Source organism: Schistocerca piceifrons, chromosome X, assembly GCF_021461385.2.
Source record: "Schistocerca piceifrons isolate TAMUIC-IGC-003096 chromosome X, iqSchPice1.1, whole genome shotgun sequence".
Lineage (NCBI taxonomy): Eukaryota > Metazoa > Arthropoda > Insecta > Orthoptera > Acrididae > Schistocerca > Schistocerca piceifrons.
The window spans coordinates 394,719,239-394,732,078 of NC_060149.1; the positions used below are offsets into that span (position 1 = coordinate 394,719,239).

Sequence of the window (12,840 nt, forward strand, 5' to 3'; positions counted from 1 at the left end):
CAGAACATCACTTGCATAAGTAACATCACATGCTTCAACTTTGATGTTTCTTCAACACATCTGCAAAGTTTCAAAATATTCAGACAGATGGCTGAGCATAGTGAACTAGAAAAATTGCATCTATGCTAGACAATTGTTACAAGCAAATGCTGTTGTTGAATTTTTGGCTGCAGAAAAAGAAACTGAATTCCATCCATGGACAAATTCAGTTCACAACGGAAATTAAGAAAAATTGAGTGCTTTCCATCTTTGGATGTTTTGGTATGATGCAAAGATGATGGCACTTTGGGACATGCGGTATATGGGAAACTGACACAGGCGGTATTATACTTAATGTACAAACAACTGCCACCATCCTTCACAGATGATGAGTGTTCTCAGATCTCTGGTACACAGATGAGAGCAGTCTGGAGGACAAGCTTCTACACTTGAGAAGAGTTTTTGAAGCCAATGGGTACTCTCCACAGCACATACGTACGGCACTACAAATTAAAGCAACAGTCAGTATAAGGAATGCAGACAAAGACACGGAAAGTTTTAAATCCATGGCTTTTCTGCCACACGTGGGAAGCTTGTCGACAAAAATAGGGTGGATCGTCAGCAAACACAAAGTGAAAGTGATTTTTCACCCTCCACCAAAGACAGCAGCACTCCTGGGTACCATAAAAGATGATTTAGTGTTTGGAAGCCTGGGGTTTACAAGGTCCCCTGTGAGTAAGGCCATTCCTACATCGCGCAGATGACACATACAGTCCGCGAGAGATGCACAGAGCACTGCAGGCACACTGGGCTCTTACAACCTAATAAATTGGCGGTGACTGAGCACTGTATTGACACTGGACACACTACGGTGTACGATAACATTGAAATTTTAGCCTTGACTTCATCTTTCTGAGACTCGGTAGTGAAAGAAGCAATTGAAATTTGGTTGGCTGATTTCTTGACAGGCTGCACAGGTAGAGCACTTGCCTGCCATGTGGGGAGCCTGGGTTCAGTTCCTGACCAATGCAAGTTTTTAAATGAAGGTGCATATTCTAAGAGCGAATTTATAAATAAAGTTGCATGTTTCATGAGCATTTCTGTGCAGATGAAAAAATTAATTTGCAATTTTTTAAATTTAAATGATCTTTGTTAACAATCTTAGAAAAGATTGATTTATATTTGTAATGGAAACTGCAGTTTTGTGTGAGGTATGTAATTAGAAATAAGACGATCATTTATCACAAAATGGCAATTCAGTATGTGTTAAGCAGCGTATATTTGATGAATTTTATATTTAAATGATGTAGGTAACAAAATGAATGGAAAAAAGGAGAAAACAATGACTGAAATGACTCCATCCAGTTGTTACCAGTCTCAAGAGTTACTGATTTTTTTCCATCTTTATGTACAGGGTGATTACGATTAAAGTTAAAATTTCAGACTGCTGTAGATATAGCACCACTGGTTAGAATGACTTCAAATTGCAACAGAATATTATCAGAGAAGTGGCAGAATAAAAATAAGTAATTACAAAATGTAGCAATAGATGGCACTGTAGGTATCCTAATTTAATAGTGGTCAATGACAAATGAATCATACAACAGTGCCTAAGGTGTACGTTTGTCATTACAGGCATGATACTGTTAGTTACGTAAGCCCATCCACCACAGCAAGGTCGTATCATATTGGATGGAAACAATTGGTTTTCAATTGTTCTGAGGCCGAAAACTGCATGAAAAGCATAAATCAGAATTAAATCTGGTTATTAATTTCCATGTGACTGGTGCAAAACATGTTCAATATGCTGTCCGCCATTTTCTGCAACAAGTTGAAATCGAGAAACACCATGTTCCAGAACTGATCGAAGTGTTTCCGGGGTCACATTCAGAATGTGTTGTGCAATGTGTGCCTTCAATATGCAGCTAAGTTTTCAATCTGAACACTGAACACATCATCTTTCAGATACCCCCACAGCCAGAAGTCACACAGATTAAGATCAGGTGATTGGGACAGCCAAGCTGTAGGGAAATGGTGGCTGATAAGTTTAGCATTTTCGAAATGGCAGCGTCAGCAGCTGCTTAACTGGATTTGCAAAGTGCGGAGGTGTGCCATCTTTCATAAAAATGAACCCATCCATGCTGTTGGAGAGCTGGAATGACATGGTTGTGCAAAAGACACTCTTAGCGTTTACCAGTTATGGTACAGGTAACAGGACTGGAAGCACCTGTCTCTTCGAAAAAATATTGCTCTATGATAAATGACGCTGTAAAACCACACCACAGAGTGACCTTTTCAGAATGAAATGGTACTGGTTGATTTGCATGTGGAATTTCTGTTGCCGTATTCGACAATTCTGTGTATTGACATATCCTTTCAGATGGAAGTGGGCTTCATCTGCCCACAAAATCTTCCATGGCCAATCATTGTCCACTTTCATGGGAGCAAGAAATTCTAAAGCAAAGGTCCCTCTTGCTGGCAGGTCAACAGGAAGCAACTCATACACATTGATAATTTTGAATGGATAGCAAAGAAGGATGTTTCATAGGATTTTACGCACCATGCTCATGGGTATGTCCAATGTTTGGGCAATTGTCAAGCACTACATGTTTGCACACCACCACTCGTCTGCCCCTGCATTACTGTGGCCGCTACTTGTCCTGACGTCGAATCAATTCTTTTCCTCCATCTACCATGTTGCACACCAAAATAACGCATCTTTTTGAATTTCCGAATCATTTTCTCCAGACCCACAGCAGTCATGGGACCAACACCGTGTTCCAAACCCTTCAGTGTTCAGCACTTCTGCAGAGTGACGTGTGCACAGTCATTGTTCTTGTAATACAGCTTTATAAGCAGAGCGCAATCTTGCATTGAGACAGTCATGGTCAACGTCGCAGGCATGAAGTCGTGTACCTGGCATGTTTATACCAACTTCAATGGTCGTGCGCATGACAGGTGTTTTCATTTACATATTCTGACACGTACAGCGCCATCTATTGATAAATTGTCACACTATATATATATATTCTCCCCCCCCCCCCCCCTTCTGCCATACGTTGTACCCCTTCTCTGATAATATTCCGTTGCAATTTGACGTCATTCTGACCAGTGTAGTTATTTCTACAGTATTTTGAAAGTTATAACTGTAATTATAATCACCTTGTATTTTACACATCACCAAAATGCTCTTAGAACATGACCTTTGTTTGCATTGGCTGGTAATCGAACCCAGATCACTCACGTAGTAGATGAGAACTCTACCATAGAGCCACACTGCCTTTTGAAAAGTTGACCTTATTGTATGGCATTAAAGAAGCTTGGAAAACTTCAAAGTTAATTTTCTCAAAAATTTTTGGCAGTTGAAGTGCTTGGCGTGAGTGATATTTGAGTTCTGACCTTCCGTTACCATACACATAAAAAATTACAGAAATAAAGTTGAGGTGGCCTCTTTTTTTAGCCGAGAAAAAGGCAATCGGTATGATCTGTTGTTAGTTTACTGACTCCATGTTAGTTGGTTTAAAGTGTCTAGGAGTTACAGCACTGTTATCCCAGTACATATTGTACATCTTGGGATTGATGACAAATAACATAATTTTTTAAAAATGCGCAATTTACACAGAAAGTTTGCTCTGTGATAAAATTTACATGACCATTTTACAGATAGCTATACTGAATTTGCGGCTGGCTCTGGTGGTGGTGTTGCCACTAACCAATGTCAATACTGAAACAAAGGATATTGTTCATATATTAACCTTCAGTTTTAATGTGAAACTTCCAGTCCTACTGTTTTGCAAACAAAAGATGCTAGTATTCCATTGCTTATTTCTCGCTTAACATTATTGTTCAAAGAAACAAAGCTGTCTAAATATTTTGAAGGTACCCAAAATTTGAAGGTACCCAAAATTTGAAGGTACCCAAAATTTGAAGGTACCCAAAATTTGAAGGTACCCAAAATTTGAAGGTACCCAAAATTTGAAGGTACCCAAAATTTGAAGGTACCCAAAATTTGAAGGTACCCAAAATTTGAAGGTACCCAAAATTTGAAGGTACCCAAAATTTGAAGAACGGCCAGTGGCACAAGGTAACAGATTGCTTGACAGGATAAAACTACTGGGATTTAAATCCCAGTCTCACATTCAAAATGCAGTTCCATCATAGGTTCCTTAAATTGCTCAAGGCCGGTGCCAGTACAGCTCCTTTGAACACACAGTAGATTCCCTTCCTCTGTATGAGCTTCTGTACCATTGCTAATGTTCTGATCTATTCTTCCATTTTAGTCTATCGCTAATGTTGTGTGTTTAGAATTTTGAAATAACTTCTGCTGGATTCTTTACTACATGTTGAAAATATGTAACATATGGTTCAGAGATGTTATCCAAAATCATATGGGGTTAGTTTTATGTCATCGAGTTGTGAAAGACATTCAGAATCCTGTCATTGCTTTCACTTTTGTGGTACTAATTTATCAGTGCACTTTTCACCCAGCAGTTCTCATTTCAAGCATTTACTTATACGTAAGATCATAAATGTTTGACAAATGACACAATAAATTAAATTGGTTTTGTTTTACATAAATAAGAGCACAGACATTGTTTTATCCCGTTTTTCAAGTTCTGCCAGAGTATTTGGTAACAAAATAATCAATGGACGTGATGCAGACTGTTGGTGTCCAAGGAACACACAATTGTAATCACTGATCATGTCACCGTTACCGTGATTGCTAATGAACCAATCCTCTTGTTGTGCAGGGGCCACTTGTATACTCAACTTCTGTCTGTCCTTCCCGGTGCTTTGTCTGCTGCCTGCCCTCACAGGCACACCAGCATATCGATCACTGCAGCATCGCTGTCAGTCGTTTTGTGCAGCATGTGTTGGCATGGTGGCATCAGTGGGTCAATCAATCAGCATTTCCCTATGTTTGCTGGAAGTCTCGTTTTTTGCCCAATCAACCAGGCATGAGTTGCCAAGCCTTGTTAAAATTGTAGCCAGTATCAGAGTTGATTAGCTGGTTCTTTGTTTGTTTCTCAGTAAAAATAGGTGATGCATTCCCAGGGACATTATGTTGGACCAGGACTGTGGTGTCATATTCCATGCCATCAATATTCTTGGCATAGTGTGTATTGTGTGTCTAATATACAGGGTGATTCAAAAAGAATACCACAACTTTAAAAATGTGTATTTAATGAAAGAAACATAATATAACCTTCTGTTATACATCGTTACAAAGAGTATTTAAAAAGGTTCTTTTTCACTCAAAAACAAGTTCAGAGATGTTCAATATGGCCCCCTCCAGACACACGAGCAATATCAACCTGATACTCCAACTCGTTCCACACTCTCTGTAGCATATCAGGCGTAACAGTTTGGATAGCTGCTGTTATTTCTCGTTTCAAATCATCAATGGTGGCTGGGAGAGGTGGCCGAAACACCATATCCTTAACATACCCCCATAAGAAAAAATCGCAGGGGGTAAGATCAGGGCTTCTTGGAGGCCAGTGATGAAGTGCTCTGTCACGGGATGCCTGGCGGCCGATCCATCGCCTCGGGTAGTTGACGTTCAGGTAGTTACGGACAGATAAGTGCCAATGTACAACTAAATGAAACTTTATAGCTCCCTTAATTCGCCGACAGATAGTGCTTAGCTCTGCCTTTTGTCGTTGCAGAGTTTTAAATTCCTAAAGTTATGGTATTCTTTTTGAATCACCCTGTACAATTTGCCACATTGGCAGGAGATTTGTTACAACCTGTTCTTATGAAGTGCAGGCTTATCCTTGACTCTTTGCAGTAATGCTCATGTCTTAGGAAATGGGTAGAATACAGCCTTAATGTGATGTTTCCAGAGGATCTGTTCTCTTGGCCTTTTCTCAAATGCACAGACCTGCCTCAAAGATTATAAAATAACTGTGTACCTGTACTCCTGCTACATTAAGACACTACGGAATTCTTAAGGCCCACAAAGGTGTTCCACTTCACCCCATCATCATTGATACTGGTACCCCTCTTTGTACTTGAAGAATCCCTCATGGATATGTTTTTAGCTCCTATGTGGACAAATGCTCCCATCACATATGCAACTCGGTGGATGTTGGACAACAGCTGAACAATCACCATGAGATGTAAAGGGGTATAGCATCCTCTTACGGTTAATTTGAAATAGATACTCCCAATCTTTTCAGGTATGTCCTGACCTAGATTTTCTCTCTGATAGAACACACTATGGGCAGATGAAAGGGGTCGCAAAGGGTCAGACCAGTATCATTGGTTGTGACCAACTTGTGCATGCAGCACTTTGGAGATGAAGCAGTAGCATCTGCCTGCCTGGAACGGACCTGCTTCTGTCCTTAACAGAATGTCACCATATGGAAGATTCCTCACTCATCTTGACTTCATTCACAGGAACATCAGATTGATAATGTGGATCATTGTGGATAGTGAGCTGCTCTTTCTGGTTGTCTTGGAGAAGAGGAAGGTGAGTGGAATATTGGGTCACAGCATATACTGACATAAGTGCATGCTCAGAGCAGCCACCATCCAGTGCAGAGAACTGGTTTACTGAAAATCTTAAATGTGTGTTACCTGACCTGGAGCACTGTACTTCAAAACAGTGGAGGAATGTGAAAGAGGTGTTGACATTGCATTTGTATTGTACACTGGGACAGTATCAGAAAAAATGTGATTAAGACTGGGTTTTGCTCACCTGTTGAGACACAAGCATTACTGGGGTATGTGAAAAATCATCTTGCACTTTGGAAGACCGAAGTGTGTTAAATTCCCTGTCAGTGTGGCAAATCACATGTCAGACAGATGATGTGCACTGTCAAAACGGTACTGAGAACATTGATGACACACTTGTTTCATGTAGCCCAACAGGTAAGTGGTTGTATGACATTGTCTTCTGCAAGTAAATGGTATGAAGTCCAGCAGCATTAGTCTTTGCTCTAACATGTGCTGGGACTATGTCATCGTGGAATTTACGATACAAACTAAACTAATCAATCGCTAGCTACAATCTCAGTGAAGCTTGGTACCCAGTACTAGGTGTAATAAGGTCAATGAACGAATCTTTCAGCAAACATAGGGAACTGATTCTTCATATTGATGGAGCTGGTGTTGCCACCGCACAGACATATGCTGCAGGGAGCGAATTGTGATCAGAACACCAAATGCTGTGGCAATCTATAAGTCTCTGAGAATGGACTGGGGTTAAATCACTAGGAGGGTGGATGGTGAGAATATAAATGGCCACTGAGTTATCAGATGGTTACTTCATCAGCTCAGCTGATGATGCCAACAGATTGATCACCAAAATACTCGTATTGTGCTGTCCGGACACCAGCAACCTGCAGTACATTGGTGGATTATTTTTTCACTGTATCTTTCCTTTGAAAACTACCATTTTGTATGTAGAACTCTCACTCTTTCATACATGTACATTAACAGCTGTATTTGGTATGTGGAGAGTTGTAATTAATACAGTGGCTGCTAATGTACTGTCAACTCAATGAGCTCTAAAGTCTTCAACTTTATTGTTATTTATGTATGTTTGTGTATGATTGTCTGTTGTAACGTACCTTAATTCCAGATGAGCAGTCTACCAATTGCTTCAGATATCTTGACGTACTAAGAGGTTGTCATTACATTAATTGTTCATGTAGCCTCAAACAAGTTTGCTCTCCTTGCAGAGGAATGGATGTGGCTCCTAGGAATCGCCTCATTGAATGCACAGAGTGCCATTCATTATACCATCAAGAGTGCCACCAGCCACCTGTTGGTGAAGCTGATATGGAAGACCCAAGATCAATATGGTACTGTACAGACTGCTTGAAAACAATTAACAGAGCTGTAAGTATAAGTTTTACACTTCTGAAAATATAGTGATCAACATAAAGTAAGATTTTTGGTTTGAATTCCCAGTTTTCAGCTGAAGAATAGTATGCAGCATTACATAAATATAAATAGAAGTATTAATCTCTGTCGATTTACAGAGATGTACAACAAGGACTCAGCGATAACAACAGAAATTGGTTTTTATTCTTTCTCAGAAATGTTTGATAATCTAATAGACATATTGGAGGGCTAGTTTCCAGTGTCACAAGTTGAATGTTTCTGTTTACAGTACTTGCTATGTACATTAGTAGGTGTATGCAACTGCCTCGCATAAACTAGAGCAGCATAAAGAATTGTTGTTGTTGTTCCAATATTTTGATGTAAAGGGGCCACACACACCATAAAAGGAGGAATTATCCCCTCCCCACCCCCGTTTGTGGGGCAGTGGTCAAAATTTATCCAGGTTTGTTGATTTTTAGTTTACCCTTTTTTTTTAACATTGTAACATTTGGTCATCTTCCATAAATTTTTGATACCACAGCCTCTTGCTGGGGCCTGAAAAGTTTGCGCAAAAAGGCAGAAAGTGATGGAGAACATACTGTTTTGTAGTCTTCAGTACACAATTCAGCTCGCCGAAACAGAAATAAATCGTTCTAACTCGATTAGAATAATGCAGAGGAGTCAGGAACTGCGATGATCAATGAAAGACTACTGTTGTTTAACTGAACAAAGTTCGCACCCACAAGTAACAAGTATGAAACATTAAAGCTTGTTCTACCATACTCAGAACCTGACGCAGTTCAGAGACGATTTCTGCTCTTCGTTCCTAATTATGTAAAGGAACTTGCTTGTCTTAAAAGTGGAGAAAAATCTCAGATACTGAGCACATGGCATGCTGTAATATAGTGGGCGGCACACAAAGAATGAAACACAGATAAATTCTTAATCCAATTGAGTTCACAGTTTCACAAGATACAAACAACAAACAACATATCATTCAGCCGAAACCCAATGATGCCAGTAATATGAAAATGATAGGCTGCTATTCACCATATAGTGGAGATGTTGCATCACAGACAGGCTCAATAAGAGACTGCTAAGCAGTTGAGCTTTCGGCGAAAAGGCCTTCTATACAAAATGCGTGCACCCCCCTCGCGCGCACACACACACACACACACACACACACACACACACACACACACACACACACACACACACATATGTACGTGTGAGGTGTGTGTGTGTGTGTGTGTGTGTGTGTGTGTGTGTGTGTGTGTGTGTGTGTGTTTTGTCCACTAGAAGAAAGCCTTTTTGCCGAAATCTCACTTGTTAAGCAGTCTGTTTTTGTTATACTTGTCTGTGACTCAACATCTCAACTATATGGTGAATAGCAATCTAGCCTTTCATAATACTGTCATTATTCCAGCCTGGATTTCACATGTTAATGTCAGTCATTTTTAAATCCATCTGAGGCTTAAGCAGCCATTGACACAAACAAAATCGCAACACATTCTGGAAGGGAGCTTAGTACCTTTCTGTGTGACCGACAGTGATCAAAGAACCTTCCTGGTACAGACACGTGGCTCTTTTATTTTTTGATGCGGACAGCAAACAAAGCACACATCCCAAAATCACTTGCAGTTTTTGCAGCAGCACCCAGTCAGCACACTTTGATTGCAAAATTATTTATATCATTGTTAGTTGAAGTTCTCTAAGTAAATCTCTACTTTCTCTATGATCTTTAGAATCCTTAGCTTGATAAGTCTTAAATTTTTAACTTCAGAATTTTTCAAATGGAACCAAATGTAGATGGTGGCCTCTGATCTCTCTATTTTAATTTCTGTGCCTAGATAAAATTAAAATGTTGTCTTGAATCTTGTTGCAGTGCTGTTATCTTGTCTTTGTAGCGTAATAACAAAGGTTACTTAATCTAACTCGTTTAACAAATTTTACTGATAAAAATTGGGTTTCTCTTAATAGTTTAGAAAGTAGGTAGGTAGGTTTTTATGATAAACTGAACCTAATTCCAATTTTGAAAAAGTGGAATAATTCAAAAAGTAAGAGGTAGCTTCCTGAAAACTTGTGCCACGTAATTCGAAAAGCAGAACTTTCTAGCATGTAATTTTACATGCCTCTTAGGATTTTAGAAAAAGTAGATTTTCAAAGGAAGTAATTAGCAAACCATTTGAGAGTCACAATATTTGACTTTTTCATAGTTTTACATAATCTGACCAAGTTTTGAAACAATATTTAAAGACTTAATTTTAAATAATATATGGTGCAATCTCTTTGTTAGCAGCTCAAGGCATATGCTTGGCTCTGCTGTCTCAATCTTAGTCCAGCAACGAGGAAAGGTCAACATTCACAGCACTTGCCTGCTTCCCCACATCATCCCATATCTTATTTTGTGACAAGGCTTTATTTTATTTTATTAACAAAATCAATTATTGGAAGGAAGAACTTAATAAGACCTCACATCTCTACTACAGTCTGTTACCAACAATTTCCTTACTTAATAGTAGATGTACAAAAACCTACATATACAGGATCAGTCACCTAAAACTTGCACCACAAATATTGCAGAAATGGGAAGTGCTATTGATGTGTGGTTTTTACAGAATGGATTGATAGTGATACATACACTTCTTAAATTGTACAGTGCCCATCGATTGCACCATTTAACCTGCATAGTTGCTAGGTATGATGTTTTTGTATTAGATTGATTTTAACAGGGGAGCTAAAACAGCTTAGGTCTGACCCGCCACTGCCAGCACTGAAACTAGGTTTATTGTGCGGTATTGCTCCCTGTATATCTAGTAAAGCCAACCAGTGCCCTTAAATAGTGCAAGGAGTCCCTGTACCAGTTTTTTGTTGGACACAATTTCTTCAGGTCTAGTTGTCTAGAAGATTCTGTATCTTTTACTCTCCAATGCCATGCATTCGAAGATTAGGTGTGATGCAGTTTCTTCACTCTCATCACAGATCCTACATTTAGGGTCCTCTTCAGTTATACTCATTGTGTGTAGATGTATTTTGAAATTCCCATGGCCAGTCATCAGTCGAGTCATGAGTTTGATCTCTTTCCTGTTCAATCCCAGGATTACAGAGCTTCTTTTAAAACATGGCTTGGGCATCATTACCTTACAATGTTTTTGTTTCTGGACCTTGGTCCAATATCCTACATGCTGTCTCCTAAACCACTTCCGTAGTTCTACTTTGATCATAGCCTTGGTGATTGTCAGGACAGGTTCTGGTCCAATAAATGGAGTTGTTGCCCCCCCCCCCCCCCCCCCAATCCTAGCCAATCTACCGACTTGTTCATTGCCACAGATCCCTGAGTGGCTAGGGACGCACACTAGGTTCACCCTATTGCTTCCCCCTAGCTCCACAACTCTTTTGTGGATACGTGCGTGGCGAGCACGGGGCCCCGAGCCATTGCAGCCTTCTTTCTCTCCCGGGCTGCATTTCCTTTCCCTTCCCCTCCTTTCCCCTCCATACCCCTTTCCCCTCGCCCTCTCCTCTCCCTCTATTGGTGTCCTTGCTTATGTTGGCCCCCGCTATCCTCCTGGTTCTGTTGGTTTTACACTCCGGCTTTGTTGCGTAATCATCTCCTCCTTTTGGCATTCCTTGGTCCCCCTCTGGGGTTTGACCTCCATTCCAAAATTTCTCTTCCGTAGTGTGAGCCATTTGGGGAAGAGCACCTTACCTAGTGTCTCCGACGTGTGCCCTCCTAGTACATTCCACCTTTTCTTTTACGTCGTTGTCTGATGCTAGGGTGCATAGCCAGCACGGTAGCCAGCCCGTGTGGTGGGGTCGCTATGTACCCTTTTGGTTGAGCCCCCTGAACACACAGGGATCACACTTCTGATACCTGAGCTGTGACCTCCTCATGCATGCCTTGGAGTGGTTGCTCGTCATCCTGGAGCATCGGAACTCCCGGCAATGGCCGCCGTGCCAGACGGCCCTTGCTGTGGCTGGGTGGCGCCCGTGAGGAGAGCCCCTGATCGGAGTGGGTGGTATCAGGGCGGACGCTATGCAGATGAAACGCATACGGGTCCAAAACTCTGGCCGCTCTTCTGCGGCCGTCTCTCTGCGTGGTACTGATTCCTCAAATGCTGCTTCTCTTGCCCCTTCGGCCTTCCCTTCCGTGGCTACCCCCTGGGAGGAGGGTCAGGCCCGTCGTCTAGGGGCAAAACCTTTCCCCCCGTTATCTAGTTTGCACCAGGACTGATGGAGATACTTTCACCAGTGTCAAACCTTTATTCTTTGTGGAACACATTGAAGACAAGTTCGGCGAAGTGGACTCCCTGAGCAAGATGCGGTCGGGTTCGTTGCTGATAAAAACTGCTTCGGCTGCCCAATCTGCGGCCCTTCGTGCCTGTACCCATCTTGGCACCATTCCTGTGTCCATTACCCCTCACCAGTCTCTAAATATGGTACAAGGTGTGATTTTTCACAGAGACCTCATCCTTCAAACTGATGAGGAACTTCGGGACAATCTCGGACGGCGGGGTGTTCACTTTGTTCGGCGTGTTCAGAAGGGTCCTAAAGATAATCGTATTGATACTGGTGCCTTTATCCTGGCCTTTGAAGGGGATACCCTTCCTGAGAAAGTTAAGATTATGGTCTATCGCTGTGATGTGAAGCCGTACATCCCACCTCCTATGCGGTGTTTTAAGTGCCTGCGTTTTGGCCACATGTCTTCTCGTTGTTCCCAGGACCCTCTCTGTGGTGACTGTGGACGTCCACTCCATGAGGGGCTTCCCTGTGTTCCCCCTCCTGTATGTGTAAATTGTCATGGTAGTCATTCTCCACGTTCAGCAGATTGCCCAGTCTATAAGAAAGAAAAAAAGATACAGGAGTATAAGTCCCTTGATCGTTTAAGCTACACAGAGGCCCGTAAGAAGTATGCACGATTGCACCCTGTGTCCATGACATCTAGTTACGCCTTGGTTACATCTTCATCCCTTCCTCCCCCTTCCTTACCCCCATCCCGGACCCCTCTCCTTCCCCCCTCCCCTGCGGCTCCCA

General features: G+C 41.4%; 1 protein-coding gene across 2 annotated transcripts in view; it reads left to right on the forward strand.

Moving 5' to 3' along the window:
* Nucleotides 1-12,840, forward strand: part of LOC124721395 (integrator complex subunit 12) — a 97,500-nt gene that overhangs the window by 57,303 nt on the left and 27,357 nt on the right. For both annotated transcript variants that reach the window (XM_047246338.1, XM_047246337.1), the window contains one exon: nt 7,665-7,824. In XM_047246338.1, coding sequence (XP_047102294.1) covers nt 7,665-7,824 — 160 coding nt within the window. The remainder of the gene's footprint in view (nt 1-7,664; nt 7,825-12,840) is intronic.